Source organism: Mirounga angustirostris, unplaced genomic scaffold (genome assembly GCF_029215605.1).
Source record: "Mirounga angustirostris isolate CCGP_5_RB_7025 unplaced genomic scaffold, mMirAng1.0.hap1 SCAF_14, whole genome shotgun sequence".
Lineage (NCBI taxonomy): Eukaryota > Metazoa > Chordata > Mammalia > Carnivora > Phocidae > Mirounga > Mirounga angustirostris.
In genome coordinates, this window is record NW_026991722.1 from 48,359,943 (window position 1) to 48,379,566 (window position 19,624).

Sequence of the window (19,624 nt, forward strand, 5' to 3'; positions counted from 1 at the left end):
AACCTCCTAGCTTAGAAAGAGTCTACGCTGCTTTTAACACTTACCCCTGAGGCTGTCGGTTGTGTTGTAGGGGAAGTATTTTTGCTGCAATCATCTGAGTTAGAAGAGGTGGAAGTTGGAGTCATAGGAACAGAATTATTGCTACTACCTGCAACAGTCAAAATTAACCTCATAAATATACACATACTCTACTCTTACAGTTGGCCAATACTTTACAATCAAATAGCATTCTGTTGTATTTACCAGAGCAAGCCTTTGACTTATTTATGTTCTTAGGTTTTCTTTTCCTGGTTTGAATTCCCTCTTTTTTCATAGCAAGCGGTCGAGGCACCTAGAAAAATTTTCATATAGGCCTTAAGTTTAATAAATAAATATTATATTGAAGAAAAACCCAACTTCAACCAAAGAACATCAAGTACTGAAAGCCCTCAAGTTGGCATAAATTTCAGTCCAATTTTTATACATGCTCAATAGATCCCAACCTATACAAAGACTACACTTTCCCCATCAAATGCAGATTCCTTCAGAGAAAATGAGATGACTTGCCAGGGAAAGTTTATTCCTTCAACTTACTGTTTGTTTTAAACAACTTCAATTATAGAGTAAAACCACTGGGTACATATTTTTATTTCAAAGAGATTGTGTATTCTCTTCCTCCTACACATACAAGGTTACTTTCCTTTTTAAGACTGATGTGCTTCTAGTATTTCATGCTATCCTTCAAATGAAGGACAGAATGTTGCTAACTACAACTACCAAATATATTATTGCTCCTTTGCATAAATGGACTTGATTGCATTAAAAAATTTTAAAGTTAAGATATAAACTAGTTGTGTGCATTTCTAGTTGGTTCCATGCTTTTTTTTTCCTTTGAATATACAGGTTTTTTTGTTTTGTTTTTTTTTAAAGGTTACTAGGTTACTACTACATTAGATTCTAAAATGCACATTTTTCACCTTTTAGTATTTCTAAAATTACTAGAATTTAGTATTTCTAAAATTCTTAGCATGGATGTGTATGACAGTTTAATTGGCAGCATTTTTTGTTTCTTACTGGTATGTAAGGTAATCATTTATCTTATAATAACATCCTCAATTAAATAACGTGCATATAAAACATCAGATTCTTCACTTTCATCCCCTCTCCCTGGCTGATTTTTTTTAACCGACACCATGTACAAATGAGAGACTAAACACTTATACACATGAGCAAAACAGGTGGCGCACCCCATGGAGTTTCATGTAGAGTCCACAAGCATTGCACACAGGTTCACCCTCGGCATTTCTGCGCCACAAAGTGGTGGTTGTGGTGTGACAGTTGGCACAGGACAATCCAAGCCGCCGGGAGGAAGGCTAAAAAGTAGCACAAGAAAAGTTAAGTGTACAGATATAAGTGACTATGTATCTGCTACATACATCAATGTATCCTTTCCTTGAGGTCAACAAGCATGGACCTTTTATTAAAAACAAATGAAAGGTCCCCTGAGAAAAAAATGTAAACTATAATTAGATTGACCTTCCTGAACCAAGACACTGAAGTTTCACATAGGGTGCTCCATCCCACATGTATGTTTGGGTTGCTCCAGCATATTCATGCAGATTATAGAATAACCGGGACTGAGTCACAACGTTGGCCAATAACTGTGCTCACTGTTGTCAGAGGAGATGTAAGAGTCAAGAAACTCAATCACAACCACCCCCCCTCCGGCCCCAGTGGTGTCCTAAGTGGCTTTGGGCAGTCTCTACTTCACCTGGAAGCCAGAGATAATCAGGTATGTGCAGAGAAATAATCCAAAAACTGTAGAAAGGTAGATAGATAGATAGATAGATAGATAGATAGATAGATAGATAGATAGATGATAGAAACGGATCTTGTAAAATATACAAAATTTTTATAAAGAAATATATTCTGATACATCTCAATTATCGTGGTTCCCTGCCGCCTGAGTTTTTGCATTATTCATTTTACAAAGGATAAGCAAATTTTATGGCACTGTTTTAACGCTGGCATTGTCTTACAGACGGTGATAAGGATATATTTTCTTTACCCTGTTAGTCCAGTACCCAACTTTTGTTCATACAAAGGATTAAATGGTATCAGAAAAGGCACTGTCATTCCGATTTCCATGTTCCTTTTATGCCCATCACATCCTCAGAAGGAATTTCTCTCATCTGAACTATTATGTGTGCGTTATAAAGGAGAGTTTAAGCTAGTACTGTTAAGTTCCTCCCCCAAATGCCAAAATCTAAATTTGTTTTTTCTAATTACCTAGATAGGCAACTAAAAAACAGCACCATGACTTCAGTAAAAAAGCTGTGAGAGAAAATCCAAGGACCAAAATAAATTGGAAGATTTTTCAACAGAATTTGGGAAGTTAGTTACACTGATTAATTTCAGAAAAGAATAGTTTTAAAGAATGTAAAACAAAAATAGGAATTGAGGGTGTACTGAATATTGGAAGAATTTGGGAAGTTAGTTACACCGATTAATTTCAGAAAAGAACAGTTTTAAAGAATGTAAAACAAAAATAGGAATTGAGGGTGTACTGACTGTTCACAGGTTAAAGGACAGATTTATCAAACCCTTTGCTGCCATATTTAAAAGATAAAATTGAATTTTGCATTTACAATTCACATCCTATTCTATTACTGTAGCACTATGCTTTACAGACAAATCGTAAAAACAAAGACAGTGGTAAACCTCTTAGCACTACAACATTTTTAAGTCAATGCTAAGAAAAAATCGATTTCACTTTTGGCTGAAATGAACATGCTTGGCTGACAGGCAAACCATTTGCGGGATTGTTTTTGTTAAAATGATAAAAACATGTAAAACCTTACACATCGGGATTTGTTTCTTTCTTTTTCCTTTTATGGAAAAAATAATTTCCTAGGAGAGCACCCCTTTCTCTTCATAAATGTAAAATCAGTTAACTAGGGGACAAGAAGGTTCATTTTATAAACAGGTCATTTATGACAGTTTCCAGTGGAATTTGAAGCCAACGTGAAGTAACCTTGTTATCAGAATTTGCCATTATAACAAAGAACTTTATGACTGTCAACTGCAAATCATAAGTGAAGCCAGTCTCCATAAACATGAGAAATGAAGGTGAGTGGGTTATAAAAGTTCCTTGTAACAAGTGATCTCAGTTATATTCATCACTGACAAGAATTCAAGCTACACCATAAATCTCTTATTTTGCAATGTATTACAAGTTCAAATTCACAGTGATTGGTTCTGGACTGCTGGCTAAACAAACTTGGGTTCAGCATTCTGAGAACTAAGCTAGATCCATCAAAACCATAAATAAGAAGCCCACAAGAACTAATTGATGAACACGCCCTTCAATTGGTATCATTTATAACCCATTTACAAAGCACAATGGCTGACCTTGGTTGGTCACGGCCAAGACACCTGCCACACACAAGGAAAACCAACAGATTAAGAGATGTTAAAAACTCTTTTCTGGTAAGTGCACAAAACAAATGGCACTATCTAAATATGGATGTTTCTAGATCAAATTCAGAATGCAACTAGAACCTAATCAGCTACTCTTCTACCAGTTTTCCCCTCAATCTCAAGAAAAGGTTACCGTGCTGAACTCAGCTAGAACTCAGCTCAAGGTACCTTTCAAAAAAAAAAAAAAAAGTTTCACTGTTCAGACATGAAAACAACAAACTTCTCGGAATATTTTCTGGCCACTATTTTTTCTTTTCTTAATATGATACGTAAGAAATGAAAACCATAGGGAGCCATATACTCAAGTGAAGGGGATGCCCTTTAAAGACAATTTTAAGCTGGAAGTTGTAACAAGTTTAAGGCACATACATTAAATTAGCCTCAGCCACTTTATTTTAAATGCATTAAAAACAAAACAACCATAAAACTAATTGCTTCTCTTTAAGGTGTCAGACTTCCATTGTGATGCAATATCACCCTAATCTATTTAACACAAACAACATGTGTAGCATTTGTTCCTGCTAATTAAGAGTATAACAATTAAATAGATTACTTGGATACTTAAGATGTCTGGCATCTCACTGTAAAATATTTTACTTTAAAAGGTTAAATTAAGAGTACGAGTGCTTGGTTAAACAAATGTTAACCCTACAGTGGGGCCTGTGAACACTTTCATTTATTTTCTCTAATCACTACAGCAGTTAAATGCCCCCTCCTAAAACCACACCTAACTCTAAGATTTATTCCTGAAGAAAATGAGAATTCCCATAATTTAAAACACAGTAAAAAAGGCGTTTGGATCCCAACCTGAGAAGCACATAAGACTGCTTTTTTTTCCCCCCTCAAGTTCTATGTAGTGTTCTGAACAGCTAGATTTTCAAAATAACAAAGGGTAGAGTAAATTTTCATCAAACTCAAAGACAATCCAAAAGACGGATGGAATTTGGGGCTAAAATCTGTCTCACTCCCAGGAGAAGAGGTAGAAGGGACCCAAAGGCATAAGGAACAGAATCAAAGGAACCCTGAATGAGGCTGTGGGGAGAAAGGGAGTGTGGGTTTGTGACTGTCATATTTTATAGGGAAGGGAGGGAGGTTTTTCAAGAATAAAATCCAAACCAGAGCAAACAGTACATAGTGAAGTGAAAAAGATCTCCCTCCTTCATGTGATCTGGGTGGGTATACCCAGTTTTTTTAGCCGGAGGTTACCGTCATTACTAATTTCTTGTGTCCTTCCAGAATTTTTCTAGTGCATTTACAAGTACGTCTAGAGATAGGTCAACACAGACTTTTGTATATTTAAAAAATGGTATAGCTCCCTACACCTTCTTCCTCCCCCATTTATAGACATCATGCCCTGGGCGTAAAGGTGGGGAAAGGCTGTCTTCGTTCCCCAAAGGCTGGTTTCTTCGGGACAACCGCCACTCGGGCGCTCGCGGGTGTGAAGGGGACAGCTGGGTCCCCGCTCTCGGGCAGACCCCGGCGGCCCCGGGCCGCGCCGCACCTGTTGCCGCGGGGGCGCCCGGGGCGAGCCGGCAGCGCCGGGGCCACAGCAGAAGCGCCGCTCGGGGCCCGGCCGCAGGGGAGGGCGGCGCTCGCACTCACCACGCGCTTCTGCGGCTTGATGAGGGGCCGGCTGAGGCCGTTCATCTTGCTGTAGAGGCCGCAGGCGTTGCACAAGTAGTGGCCGGTGCCGTCCCGCCGCCAGAGCGGCGTCTGGATGGAGCCGCAGTTCACGCACTCACGGCTCTCGGGCAGGTCCTCCAGCAGGTCTGCGGCGAGAGCGGGGACAAGAGGCCCGGTGAGGCGGCGCCGCTCCCGCCCCTCCCCGGGCTCCCGGGAAGACCTCCGGCACCCCTGGCCCCAGTGCTGGCGACGTGCTGCCCGCCTCCCCGCCCGCGCCCTTCCCCACGATCTTTCTGCTGCTCAGCAGCCAAGCCAGGAGCCGCCCGTTGTCGCTATCGATCTGCTGAGCGTTTGTCCAATACTTCTGCAGCCCCGGGCGCGCCCAGTAAAACCCCAGGAAAGCAGCAGGAGATGGTGCTGGAGGCCGAGCCCGAATCATCTGCCTTCAGTCTCCAAGGACCTCGGAGCTGAGATGAGCTGTGGGGAAGTCGGTTTGGGTCCCCTGACCCCTCCTTTCCGGCTGTTCCCAAGCGTTTCAAAACTGAAATCCATCATAATTACAGTGTGCCACTTGCCAAGCCGAGCAAACCCTACAATATCAACACTGATCACTGACCCCTGCACCAAACCTGCAGATATCCTGGGACACATTATTTTTTAAAGAATTTACCGTATCTGTCACCCTTTTCTGCAATTAAAAAAAAAAAATGGACAAGTGAAATTAGGAATACTGTTCTTGGGCAAGTGCTAGAAAGTGACTCAGGTCTCCCCAGGGGAAAAAAAGCACCAACATTAACAAGCACAGAGATAAATATTAAGTTTTCTTTTCATGCTACAAGGACCAAACGCTAAAATATTTTGAGTTCCACATGGGTCTAACTGCTTCTATCTGCAAAATTTCTACGAACAGTTGATATTTTATTGACTCAGAACATTACTAAAACCGTCTCGGTGCGCAATAAAACTGTTTCATATTTTCATACCCTAAACTTCAATTTATGCAATCTACCATTGTGTTTGTGTCACTTTGCTATTTGGTTAGTTTTTGGTGTTTACAACTAGCCTAAATCTGTTAATAAGGAAAAAATCTCGAGTAAATGGTTGTAACATTTATTACTTCCGCTTAAATTTGTTAAATATGAATGAATAAATACTGTCTAAAATGAGATAGGTACTAATTGAGTACTTTTAAAATAGACTTCGTAAAAATTAAAAATCTCTTTCTGTTTAGGGTTATTTACAGAGGATTTAAATGTCCAAATTTGGCTTGCTTTAAGAAGCATTTCTGAATTTTTGAAGTAAATAAACATTACATTTTAAAGCTTTATTTGAAGATGTGTGCTAGCAAACCTTTCTATTCTTTCTCATTCCCGGGCACTTTACAGCTTGTTTCTACCATCAGCTACTTGTTGTAAAGATATTTAAATGTGTCTTTGGCGTGAATACTCTTTAATTCCATTAATACTATTTACCCTACAAAACAGGTCTCCTTCCTCTCCTTCCTCCTCAAGAATTAAGTTTAAAGGAAACTAGCATCCTACATAACTGGAGTTCAAAGTTGTCACAGGGATACCGCAACTTACAACACATCACAAAGATTTATTCTTCTCCACCCTAAAAGCCACTATTGACTACGGTAATCAGTAAAATGCTCAGGACTTCAAGGACACTGAAGTTAAACAAGGTATTTGTCTTAGTTGTTGACTTTAAAATGTTACCTATCAGAGACCCTCTCGATAGAGGAGTGGGGCATTCCCTGGAGAACACAGCCCTACGCCTGGCCTCCTTCCCCCAGGCGGGAAACAATAAAGACTCCCTAGAGAAGACAGTGTGAACTCTCCAGGTAAATCTCTTTAGTCATCTAAAAACCCAAAGACAAAACTTAAAGACCACTTTGGATAAATAAAATTTAGTAAGTTTGCTTATGTCTAATTAAATCAAATTTCCAGCTCTCATTTTCTCCTACCACTTACCCAGCAGCTACAATCCTACAACGGACTAACGTAAGAAAAACTTACAATTAGGAAACCTAATTGTGCTGGACCTTTGTTCATCAGTTTCCCCCTACTCATCATCGCCTCCTAACACGACTGCTTTGGGTCCCCTGTAGAAAATAAAAAGCTCTGGGAGAAGGGCATGGCCAGCAAATGCCGTCCCAGGACCCGAAGAATGGAACACAGTTCAGCAGGAGCTTAGGAGGGCGCTGGGCTCAGGGACTGAAGCACTGTGGAGACTCACCCCAGGACTCCCTCCCACCCACCCACCACCAGAATCGGAGAGGTGTATGGAGCAGGTTCCCAGAGGCCTCCACACTGTGTACGTTGAAAAAGCTCAGTGCTCGGGTTTTAGCCCTGCTGTTTGCCCAAAGCAATTAAAGAGTGCCTTCAAAAATGGTTGCTGTTTTTTTTTTTAAACAATCAAAGTGGAGAAGGAGGGAATCTAGCTAGGAAGCTGGGAGGAGAGGGGTTGGAGGTCAAGGTTTCTCTACCCCGAGAACACCTGTGAGGACAACCAAAATTAGGTCTTTCGCCTCCCCCACCCCCAGACCGGCTGATTCTCAGTAGCTTCCCGCCTCTTAAAAGACTCTTTATGCAAAAGCTGGGTGTTCCCAAGCCCCTTCCCATTTTGTTTTTTTTTTTTAACATACTCTGGATCTACAGATGATTTTCCTAACTTTGCAATGTCCCATCTAGAAGGTGAAAAGTTGGTGAAGAATAAGCTAGGTTTAAAATGAAACTGCTAGGTTTAAAATACAACGGCACCCTCCTGCCTCTGGAAAGATTTTTTATACAAAACAAGTTGCTTTAAACATCGGAAGACTCTGATGATGTCTTTTGGGACTACTCTCTCAGTCCTGTGAAATGCCAGAAGACTGGAGGAGAGGGATCTGGAGACCACACTAAGGTATGTCCTGGAACAGGTGAAGCTGCAGGATCTCGCTCCAATGGGAGCTGCCCCCTACTCAACTCACAGGCCCTTTCAGATTCCCTGCTGGATTCCTGACTGACAAAAGCCTCACCCTAACCCTTCCCATTCTTTGGCGATTCCTCATCTCTCAGTCTCTCAGCTCCAGCCAGGGAACCAGCTATGGGTCCCCATGCTGCACAACGGGGTGACAGTGCTCTGCTCTCAATTACTCAACAGGGTCCTCCACACCCACTGTACACAATGCTGAAGATGGTCTCCAGGGCCAACTTCGCAGAGGGAAGAAGAGGGAATTCTGAGACCAGAATCTTAGGAGGTAGAGCTACCAAAAGCCTGTTGTCCCCCTCCCAATGTTACCAGGAGGGCTGTTCAAGTCAGATCCTTCCCTTTCGGGCCACTGGCATTTCCAGTGTGTCTTTTGAACACAAGGCTGGCAATTCATCACTTCATCCTACTAGTTAGGGCCCCTGAAAGATCTGTTGTCCCAAAACGGAGCACTGAGGCTGGGAAGAGCCTGGACCTGGAGTGTGAAGACACCAGGTAGGATAATTTAGGCTGACCCATGTCTCTTTGCCACCTCTGACTCTCACACCTCCCCTCAAACAAACAGCCCCCGCCCCCCCCAAAAAAGGTTTTGTCTTAGGAGTCTGTCAGATTATCAAACGGGTTAAATACAAAATTAAGAGAGACCCACAAAAGCACGTAGGACCAAGAATGCTGCAGCAGCCGAAAAAAGAAGCCCCAGACACAATAGTTCATAACCTCCTCTGCTTGAGCAGAAAACATTTTTCAGAATGGGGTGTTTCCAGATATTTTGACAATTCTGTTTTCCCAGTTCACTCCACATTGCCCCCAAATACTGCAAGGAAAGTATGGGTGGCATGGAAAACTTGAAAAAACTGGTGGGTTGAACTCTGGAGCAAGAACTGATGGGGGACCTCCAGGATCCCTGGGTCCCAGCCTGGCAGGGACCAGCAGCAGCTCAGCTCCAGACACCTCCGCCCAGTTGATGTCAAGCAAAAGGGCCCCTCCACCAGCTTTCCCTCCGCACGAGGCTGGCCAGTCCAGATACCCGCCTTAGCTCCCTTTCCACCGTGGAGCTCTTAACTACTCTCCAGGAGAAAAACACAATTCCTCCCCTCTGGAGAGCTGAACTGGGTGAGACTGTATTTGAGAAGAGGGTGAATCAAGTGCCCAGCATTCTAACTTACCCCCCTACCCCAACAGAGTCTCATTCTTCCACTTAGGCAAATTAGGCTCGGTGACAGGTCCTTCCCAAGACCTTTTGCTCCGATTTACCCACCCCATTCACTGTTCACGTCCCTTGAGCTTCTTCCAAGGCACTGAGACCTATACGCGCCCTAAGCCTGGAAAGGAACTGAAAACAATCCGCAAAATAAAGCACCTCATCAACACTGCCAGACTCTGGGTGGCCCTGCCAGAGTTCTGCAAATCCTCCCTGGGGCCGGGCCGACCTCTAGGCACCCAGACACAAAAACCCTAGGAACAAGGCCCAAGTCAACTAGCTGTTCCACACCCCCGTACACCCCAGCGCCTCAGGCCCCCACTCCCACGCGGCGGCGCACCCCTTACCTGCGCTGGGGCCCCGTGGCACCGGGAGCGGGGCTCCGGCGCGGCTCTGCAGGCTGTGCAGCACTGGGGTCTCAAAGGGTCCTGCGGGCCAGCCGGGAGTCAGCGGTGCACCCACGTAGGGGGAGTAGGGGTTCGGGTGGTGGTGATGGTGATGGTGGTACGTCCCGTTCAGCGGCCGCGCGGCCGACAGCGAGCTGTACTGGTGCTCGCGGCCGCCCATGGCCGCCAGGCTGCCGCCTCCGCCGCCGCTCACGCCGCCCGCTCCCCCGCCACCAGCTGCGGCGTAGCCCCCGGGGTCCCGCGCCGCGCCGTTGGCCATGGGTGGGCTGGGCGAGTAGGGGAAGCGCGCGGAGACGTGCGCAGCGGCCGAGCCGGCGCTCCCGGGCCCCGCGGCCCCGCCGCCGGCCGCACCGCCTCCACTGCCGTACGGGGGGCTGTCGGCCGAGGCTTGAGGCCAGCCGGGGTGCGCGCCTGCACCGCCCGCGTGGTTGGCGGGCCCGCTGCCCGCCCCCTGCAGGTACGGCAGGCCCGGCAGCATGGAGCCCACGCGGGTGGTGGGCACGTAAACCGGGGAGCTGGCCGCGGCGGCGGCGGCGGCGGCGGCGGCTGCAGAGTGCACAAAACCGCCGGGCGCGCCGTCGTAAGCGGCCGGCCCCTGGCTGGAGAGGGCGGCGAGGGTCTGGTACATCTCCTCGGGCTGCTCGGGTGCGAAGGGGCTCAGCTTGGCGCCGCGGCTGGACCACAGCAGCTTGCTGGCGGTCGCGGCCTGGTCGAGGTCAGTGAAGAGCAGTAGGTCCTCCCAGCTCGACAGGGCGCTCCCGGGGCCAGCGACCCCGGGCGCCGAAGGTCCGTGGGGAGCCCCAAAGGGATGCGAGGCGTACGGGGTGAGCAGCAGCGAGCGGGCCGGGGGTCCCGCCGCCGCCTCCGTGTCGAGCTGCGGCGTCCTGCAGTTGCTGGCGCCGCCGGGGCCACGCTCCCCACCCCGGGAGCAGCAGGAGGAGGAGGAGGAGGAGATGGGGGAAGGCGGCGTGGAGGGCTCCCGCGCTGGAAAGGCTCCGGAGTCGCTGGCGTCCGCAGCCGCGGCCCCGAAGCGCTTCGGCAGGCACCAGCCGCCGTCAGTCAAGGCCATCCACGGTCCGGCGCCTCTCCAAGCTAACTTCTAGCTCCTGAGGCGGGGTGAGGGGAGGCAGGGACGGGAGGAGAAAATCAAGAAGGGTTAACAAAAGCGCAGGTCGCACAAAATCTCACTCCCACTTTTCTAGCTAATGGGATTCCTCTAAAATCCCATTTCTGCCCCAGGCGCGGGAGTTGGGGAAGGAGAAGGGAACGGAGCCTGGGTAGCTGCCGCAGGGTCCTCCCAGGACCGGGATATCCGCCCTCCCTCGCCTGCACCGCCCGGATCCCCTCGCCTTCCCGCCCACCCCCTCCGCAGCATCCTCCATCTGCGCGCGCCAGGTCCCAGGGGTGACGGTGAGACTGGCCAAGGTTTTCCTTCCGCCCCCAAAGTGGCTCCCTCTCGGCCGACACACAAAAGAATTTTTTTAAGCAGCTGTGCTTGTCGGCGCTGCCTTCTCCCGCCTCCCTACGGGTGCCCCCGCCCGGAATGCCTCGGTGTGAGGTCTGCCCGCGCGAAAATCATTAGCTTAAGGAAGGCAACCTGTCCCCGAAAACGAAACCGCCGCGTTCTCCCACACTGGCTTTCCCAGAGCTTCCCGGACTGCGCTTGACCGGACGGAACGCGAGCTCCAGAGAAGTGCAACTCAGCGCCCAGGGAAGGTGGGGCGCCGAGGCGGAGACCAGTCTCTGACCTTCCGGGCCCGGGCACTGCTGGGTGCCCGCGGGGCCGCAGTCTCACGCCCAACCCTCCTCCCCGTGGCGCTGCACACCTTCGACAAGGCTCGTGGCTGCAGCCACCAGCGCGTGCGCTCACGCCGGCTGGGCCACCCCCGCCCACCCCGAGATCTTCTGCAGCCGCGGAAAGGCCGGACCGTTCCGGAGTCGGACGTAGCGGGGTGGAGCGGAGCGCAGAGAAAAGGAGGAGGGGGAAATGCGGGGGGCGGGGGGGGGGCGTGAGACCGCCCTGGGGCCGAGGCCACCCCAAAGGGGAGAGCAGGAAGAAAGACGGGGAGATTCGGAAGGAGTGGGGTAGGAAGGCGAAATGCAGCCGGACGGGCCTCCTCCGAGCTGCTTTTCCAAATCGCTTCGGCTCCTCGGAGATAACCATACTAAAATTAATACCCACACACAGACCCGGGCTAGATAGCAAGAAAGAAGTCTCTCTGCTCGCCTGACTGCCGGCTCCCGCCCCTTTGCGCCAGATAATTCGGAGATAAGGCTGCGCGCAGATAAGCGCTTCAGGGAGAGGAAGAAACAGCAGAAGTTGGTCCGCGGTGTCCCGGGAACCTGGGAGCCGCTACAGCCAGCCGCGACAGGAGGAGGGAGACACCCTCAGAGCCGACGGGGCCCTCAGAGGGCCGGATGGCCCGGGGCGGAGGGGCTCGCGACGGGGTGGGGGGTTGAGGGAAGGAAAGAAGGGAGCCCGAGCAAGCGAGAAAGCAGCCGAACCTCGGGTGCGCGCTGCGCATGGAGAACGGCCGCGGCGGAGACTGCTCTCGAGCGCGGAGAGAGGTTGTGGGCGCCGGCAGGCGAGCGCGAGTCCGGGGTCTGCGCGGCGCTGCTGGTGAATAAAAAGGAGAGAGGAGGCGCCTCTTACTGCTCTGCCGGAAAACTGCAGCCTGCGCTCCTGATTGGATTCACCGAGCCCTAAACAAACAGCGCTCGCCGAAGGGTGCCAGGCTGTGGGTCGGAACTGCGCTGTGCGAGCAGCTGGGCGCTGGAGGTGAAGAGGAGGAGGAGGAGGAGGAGGGAGCGAGGGGAGGAGAGAAAGAGGGTGGGGAGGGGACCGCGGGCGGCGGGGGGAGGGGAGCGCGCCACCCCAGCAGACAATGAGCGCCGCGCAGCCTGCGGGTGTGGGCCGAGCTGCGAGTACCTTCCTGGGAGAGGGCCAGTCCACCGAGGGGGCGCCGAGCCCTGGGACGCCCGAGGAGGGGCGGAGGTGGAGGAACGCTTGACCTGGCTGACGACCCACACCCATCCGGCGGCGCAGCACTTTCCTCCGCCCCCAGTTACACACGCACTCACGGGGGCGGGGGGGGGGCTGGCACGAGAGGAGTTGGCTGTGTACAGCCCTGCGCAGCCACCGCAGCGGGAAGGACGCGCCAGCTATCGGGTCAACGTGCCCCCAGAATGAGGGGGAAAGTGCTTTGCTCCACGGGCCTTCCCCGCTCCTTCATCCACGTTAGAAGAGCGTTAGGCTCTGCCTTTGTATGTGAACTACCTTAAATTTTCCCCGACCTCTAATCGAGACCCTGGGGCTCGGGTCCTGGTGACCGTCGGGGATCGAGGCTCCAAAGATACGGAAAAGAAGGAACTCAGGTGCCCAGCTCCCTATCTCTGCCCTGCTTTTTAGAAACAGACTAAATCCCTAGGAGGTTTCGGGGAGTTCACGTCGACACTCACCAGCTAACCTTTGGGAACTTTTAATTCGGGGTTGTGGTATACGTAAAGGCTAGTCCCCGAAGGTGCGCGTAATGAAAAGTGTTTCCACCCCAGTTGCGCCCCGAGATGCTTTCCAAGTTTTGGGTGTCCCGTTTGCTCTGAGCTTATCCTGGAGAACTTAAGGTAAGTCTCGGATAAGTCGTTGGAAAGGGGGGAGGGGGTTCACCTTCACTGGACCCAGCGGGAAATACCGCTTCCCCACCCCCACCCTCACATACACACCCCTTCTTCGCTCCCTCCAAATGGTTATCACAACTGTGTACAAACTGATACGGTCCTGAGCCGGCAAAGGGACTGGAAATGAACGTCGCGAGGTTATCAGCGCGGATCTGTCAGCAGCGAGGCGCGCGGCCGCAGGTTCGTCCGCCGCAGCAGCGGTGATCTATGTCTCGCTCCCTTTCACTCACAAAAAGATTTCTTCCGACAGACGTGACCCCAGAAGGCCGCGGAGAGAGAATTTTAACTAGGGCAGGAGGAGTTGCTTTGTGAGGATGGATTTTACAATCCCCCCCCCCCCAGGTAAATCGAAGTAAATGATTTTCTAAAGGTCAGTCTCCCTGAAAGCATTTGGGCTCTTTTGTGTGTGTGTGTTTTTCCAGTTGGGGAAGGGAGAGGAGCCTAAGCAGAGTTGAGAGATTGTGAGACCTCATCGTTAAAAGTATGTTTCCTCTCAATATAATTGTGAATGTGAGCCTGTGTATCCTAGGGGGAGAAGGGGACAGGGCCTGGCAGTGAGGGGAAGAGCACTGAATCGAAGAAGTTGGCGAGAATTCTTTTTTTTTTTTTTTTCCATTCTTCGTTGTAAATTGCTGCTAAACGCTTCTGAATTTTAAATTGCTACTACGACGGTCCATAAACCGTTCTTATCCAATTTAGTCATTTTTATTATATTCCTCTTTGCTTCCCCCAATCACTGTGGTGGCTCCCAGTTTCAATGTGGCCACAGTTCGGGAGGAGTGAAGGTAGAAAACTCTGGAACAGAGAGATTGGCGACCGGAGCAGGATTCAGGGCTTTAAAGTTTAACCTAGGTTCGATCGAACGGTACTAGCAGAAGAGATGACCCGGCGTCTGCCTCCCACTTAACTCTGACCACAGCTTCCAAAGCCTTTCTATTTTGGGTTTTGCGTGAGTTCCGACCAAATTTTGAGTTTTTCAGAAGCTCATTTGTAAGCAGATACAGAAACGTTGTGGACGTTTGCCTTTCTTTTGAGTCCAACTGTTTTTGAAATGCTTTTTCAGTTGTAGTCTTAAAAGCAGTTTTTTTTTTTTAATTCATATCTCAGTGAGGTGATTTCCAATGGAGATGAGTTTTTTTTTTAATTCTCTGGCTAAGTTAGATTCCAAGCTGCGAACGGCCTCCAAGCCTTGAGCCCTTGCGGAGACCTAGCCCCGAACCTGGTTCCTGTTGTGTGTGTTTCTTTATATTAGCAAGTATGAAGGTGTCTGTGTGAATTTCCTTGGACAATAGCTAAAGCCCTAGGGACCTGCTTTTCCCGCAGCTCCAGAGCAGCTGCGAGAGGGTGCGCTGGCCCTGGCACCGCTGGAAAAGAGATGAGCAGCGGGGCAGACACTGACCACAGCGTGCGGCTTTTAAGGGCTCGAGAAGGGACCCGGCATTTTACCATCCAGATTCCCAATCTCTCTTTAACACAGCCTAAAACAAGAGTGGGAGGTTGTAATTTGCTCCTTTGCACGGTCACAATTTTTTTAGATTGGTTTTCCAACTAAAGGAGGGAATGGATAGTACAATGTTTTTCTTTTCAGTTAACTTAAAAACAAAACTGTTTAACCCGCAGAGTTTCTTCAGACAGAAAGGCAAGGAAGCCTGACCCATCCAGTTTATCATTTTCCCAATGCACTGGATTTGGCCCTAGGGAAAACTTCCACTCCCAGGGGGGAGCGGCACATTTTCAAAGCCACCCCCTAGGGGTTCCCAGGTCCCGCGCTCTGAGTTTACTTTGAGCACCCCAGCTAGTCCGGGAAGGTGGGGAGAATAGGGGACACGGAGGGAAGTGTACCCTAAACTAGGGAGGAACCCAAGAACTGGAGAAGTCCCCCATGGTTCCCCAGTAAATAGGCTCTTAAAAGTTCTATTTTCTTCGTTTTTTTTTTTTTTCCTTTTCCTTCTGCCTGTCTCCTTTGGGGGGGTGGGTGCTAATCTTAAACGAAATTATTTCTCTCCCGACTATTTAGACGAAAGGAGTGGCCCCTCCGGAGTGAGCCTTCGTCCTTGAGCCGCCCTCCTCGTCCTCAAAGAGGTGCTGGCTCTGGGGCGCGACCTGTCCCCAGGGCTGATTTATTTGGGGCGCGCCACACTACTATTCGCGATTCGAATCCAGCCAGAATAGAGCAGCCAATTGGGCAGGGGGCGGAGGCTTTGTTGCCAAATGCGAAGGGATGTTTGGGGACCCAGTCGCTCTCTGCTTCCAGGAGAGCTGCGAGACCCGGGCGAGGACCCGCATAACGACACGCCTTTACCCCTGCAAACGTAATCTCCTTACGTTGTCAGTTCCCAAAGCTCCCGGCTGCTCCAGCGACGTTTCAGAAAGAATACAATTTCTGACTTAAAGTTTTAAATTGAGAGTTTTTACAAAGCCAGATCTCTAGGGCCTTCTCGCCTATACCGGATTTCTTCCTGTCCCTGGGAAGCTTTTGCCGAAGGACAAGGGTCACCCCGGTGCCCCCACCCCAGCCATCCTCCCGGCCCAATAAGCGGGTCGGGGCGGCCTGTCCCCCGACTCACCGGCTGCCAACCCAATGCAGTCGCGTCCAGAGAGCCCGGACGGTGTTTGGGGTGGGGGAGGGAGGGTTGTTTTGTTCTATTTTTTTAATTCTCGAAAGCCCAAAAATACTGGTTAGCAATGTCAGGTGGTGGCGGCGGAAGCGCGAAAACTGCGCAGCCTAGAAAACTGGGCCGCCCCCCGCTCCTGCCCCCGGCCCGGCTCCCCGCCCCCTCTTCCCGCCGCCGGTCACTTCGGGTAAGGAACTCGCTGCGCCAACGGCGGGCCCGGGCGGTCAGCATCGAGTCCCGGCGCGCGGCGGCTGCAGGCCGGGCCCGGCCGTCCCCGGCCCGCAGCCCCGGGCTGCCCCCCGCGCGCCGCCGGCGGCCGCCAGCGCGGCGCGGAGGTGGGCTTGCTGCGGGGGCGCGCGAGAGGTCACCGCGGTGGCATTCCTCCCCGCGCGCTGTTTACGTGACTTAATGTACTTCATACGCCGCGGGTAAGTTAGGGCCGCGATAAGGGGGCGGCCGGAGGAGGGTCGCTGTAAAAGCCGCACGCTGGGCGCCTTCTAGCCCTCCCCTCATCCATTAACCTTTTTACTTTCTTCTTCCCTCTCTCTTTTAAAGCTTGTTATCTAGGCCACCCATGACCGACGAAAGATCTTCCCTCCCGGCTTCTCCCAAGGCCGCTTTAAACCAAATAAATTTAGCTATTAAGGGCCAAGATGTCTGACAAAAGATCCAAAGGTGTCTATCTGTGATCGCTTAAAGAAGCGAAGGAGAAGCTGGTGGCTCTCTGATCCCGATAAAGGCATTCCACACGGCGCCGGCCTCCCTCCCCGCGGCCTGGTTGCGTCCTGACACCCTGAGATCTCCGCTTCGCTGGCCAGATCCCCACCGGCCGAGCGAGACCTGCGTCCGTTGCCCTGGGAATGTGGAGGTCCCCAGGCGACCCGGCCTGGGCGTGCCGGTCCCCGGGGTCCTGGGAGCCGTGGAACTCCAGGCCGGACGGGGCTGGAGTCCCAAAACCGACCCCCCGCACTTGGCAGAAAAACTAAACCGAGCTCATTAGGGCCTCAATTACTATCCCTTTTATATTATTTTTTGATGCTGAATAATTAAACTCGAGTCAATCCAGCCCTACCTTCCCACCCTCACTCCCTGCGGGTTTGCCGAGGGTCCTCGTTACTCCACATCGCTAGTCGTCGGGAACAGACCTTCTTTTGAACCCGGGTCAGAACCTGGTGGGTGGAACAAGGCAGCTAAATTAGACTGAGGCTAACGGCGAGGGTGTGGACTCCGAGAATAAGAGCGTGCAGGTGGGAGGCATTCAGTCATTCAGGCATCCCCAGGTTGGGTTTGGTTATAAAGTGTGGTATTTATTATCATTATTAATTACTACTGGCATCACTACACAAAGCCTAGGGCTGCCAGCTGGGCCGAGGCCCTGCCCCTGGGGGGATCCCTTCCCTTTCACTAAAGGTGAATGGGAATGTCCACTTTCCTGATCCAGGACTGGGAAGTGGTCTTGGGAGTCAGGTGCTATGTTTTGGGGGTTTCTGCACTGAGTCATTTCTTTTCCCCTTAGGTAGCATTCCCCCATACTGTAAACACACACCTAAGCCTTTTCTACCTCTTTGCAGTATGGGTGGATAAGAACCTCAGAGTGTCAGAGACTGCTGGCTTCCCTGCAGTAGGGATTCTTCCTGTATCTTTGCCGACCCCTTATGCGCTGTGGTGAAGCTGCAGACAGGACTCTGAATTCCAGAGGCCAACCAACATCTTCAGTTTCTGTCACCTCTTGCTGGGCCCCGGAAGTGAAATCTGCCTCTCTTTTCTCATTGCCCCACTCCAAATAAGGTGAACTCCAAAACCATTCACCTTATCTAATCCTCCCCCCCCACCCACCCAACCCTCCCGGGATAGGAAAACTCAGAGCATCAGAAGGAAAATTTCTGCTCCCAGGGGAAAGAGATACAGAAATTTCCAGCACACTAGACAGACAGGACCCGGGCTTTCCCTGGAGTTCGCCGGTATCACTAGGTGTGCAGACAATGCCAATTCTAGGGTCAGAGTCCAGATGCCACTGCCCCAGAGCTGTCTCAGCTCAGAGACCTTTCTGTTTTTCTTTTCTTGGGGGTGGGGGGTAGGGGGGTTGGGTGTTGCTAAGGGGAAGCAGAAAAGGAGGTGATAAGCTTTTGGAGATTTGCTAAGTAAGTAACGCTCCTTCTTAAGTCAATTAAAGGGGGGGAAGTGCCCCCAAAACAAAAAATTACTGCATTTGCCAGCCAGAACTATGACCTCTGCACTCAGTTATGTTGCAAATATGCAGAGAATCAGGACCAAGAGTTGTCTACCCATATGCAGCCCTCCAGTTTCCTGCACTTACCCAACAGCACTGCGTATATACTGCACAAAGAAGAACTGCACAAATAAGGGTTAGCAACTAGTTTTGAAGTGTTTACAGTCTAGAAGTTTGGCACTTCTGTAGAGCCGGTTAGGCAAAGTACCACAGACAGCTTCAAAGATGGAGGGAGATGCTTGATCCTTTCTCTGGAAAAGTACCCAGGCTCATATTGTCCCCTAGGCTTCACAGTGAGTTTGTAAAAAAGGGAGTCACTCTGGCTCACAGACTGAGGGAATTGCCTGGGTTTGAATCCTGACTCCACCATTTTCTGTGTGACAAATTGCCTAATCACTCTGTGCCTCAGTATTCTCATCTGTAACAAGGGGATGATAAAAGTACCTGCCTTACAGGATTGTCAAGGGGATTAAAAGATTACCAGTATCTACACTGTAATAGACTCACATGTACTACGCCAGATTTCAATTTCTTGTGTGACCTAACTGTTCCCCGGAGCTAATTAATTTACAGAAAAGAACTTCTTTGAGCACCCATTCAACTTTTAAGTCCTGCCATTGATTAAAGGTCTCAGGCTTTCTCTACATACCAGCGGTGAGGATTTTATTTATTGCATTATAATAGGAAGGGGTGGGGTGAGACAAACATAGATCCTTTACTTGCTTTTGGTTCCTTTGAAGAAACATTCCCCATCATTCCCCCTTGCAAATGCCAGCAGCAGACTCCAAATGTCTTCTACAGGACAGAGATAGTAATCTTGAGGCTCATCCCCTGAGAAAAGTATCCCAGTCCTAGCAGCACCCCTCCCTGGGAACTTCTTTCTGGCAACAGATAGGAGTGAGTTAACAGATGGGGCCATGAAGGAGGGCAACCCGTGGGCTGGCATTAGATAAAAGGGTGTGTGGGGGCTAATTAAATGGACCTGGTCATCTGACTATACTCCTCCCATGCTTTGTACCTTTCAGTTTGGTATCACTGTATATGCAGGAGACTTACTCTACTTTAGTCCCATTTTGTTAAGGAATAGAAAAATAAAGATCACTTAGAAGCTATGGAACACATTATTGATAGAGTAAAATCTAGGCTGTTCCAGCCATTTTTCAACTGATTTTCTTTCTGGGTTGTTGGTTTTGGGGTTTCATTTGTTTTTTCCATGTAGCACCCCATCTTCTAAAACAAGATCTCAACTTCAATAATGAAAACGTAAAGAAAGAAATCCATGGGACAAAACAAAGAATACCATTCTCTAGATAAAATGACAGGGAAAGAGATTTGTTTTTCAGAAGGCACAGTCTGGAGGGAACATAAAAGTCGTCTCCTGCCTGCAGGTTTTCAGCAGGGCTTGTGCCCAGAGCCTGTTTTTCTCTTGTCTCTGACAGTCCTG

General features: G+C 49.9%; 1 protein-coding gene and 1 long non-coding RNA gene across 7 annotated transcripts in view; one reads left to right on the forward strand and one right to left on the reverse strand.

Annotated features, from left to right (window-relative positions):
* GATA6 (GATA binding protein 6) overlaps positions 1 to 12,426 on the reverse strand; it is a 136,174-nt gene extending 123,748 nt beyond the window's left edge. For 2 of the 6 annotated variants that reach the window (XM_064577844.1, XM_064577839.1), the window contains exons 1-6: positions 12,166 to 12,425; positions 9,601 to 10,766; positions 5,062 to 5,228; positions 1,227 to 1,352; positions 244 to 331; positions 45 to 148 (exon numbers count right to left, since the gene is read on the reverse strand). In XM_064577844.1, the coding sequence (XP_064433914.1) occupies positions 45 to 148; positions 244 to 331; positions 1,227 to 1,352; positions 5,062 to 5,228; positions 9,601 to 10,729 (1,614 nt within the window). In that variant the 5' untranslated portion in view covers positions 10,730 to 10,766; positions 12,166 to 12,425. The other 4 variants (XM_045886940.2, XM_064577843.1, XM_064577841.1 and 1 more) reach the window with 4 other exon arrangements.
* A 70-nt stretch (positions 12,427 to 12,496) lies between these two features.
* LOC135362510 (uncharacterized) lies at positions 12,497 to 19,284 on the forward strand. Its single transcript, XR_010407295.1, has 3 exons — positions 12,497 to 13,281; positions 13,586 to 13,677; positions 16,506 to 19,284. It is a non-coding gene; the product is annotated as an uncharacterized LOC135362510 (long non-coding RNA).
* Positions 19,285 to 19,624: the final 340 nt, after the last annotated feature.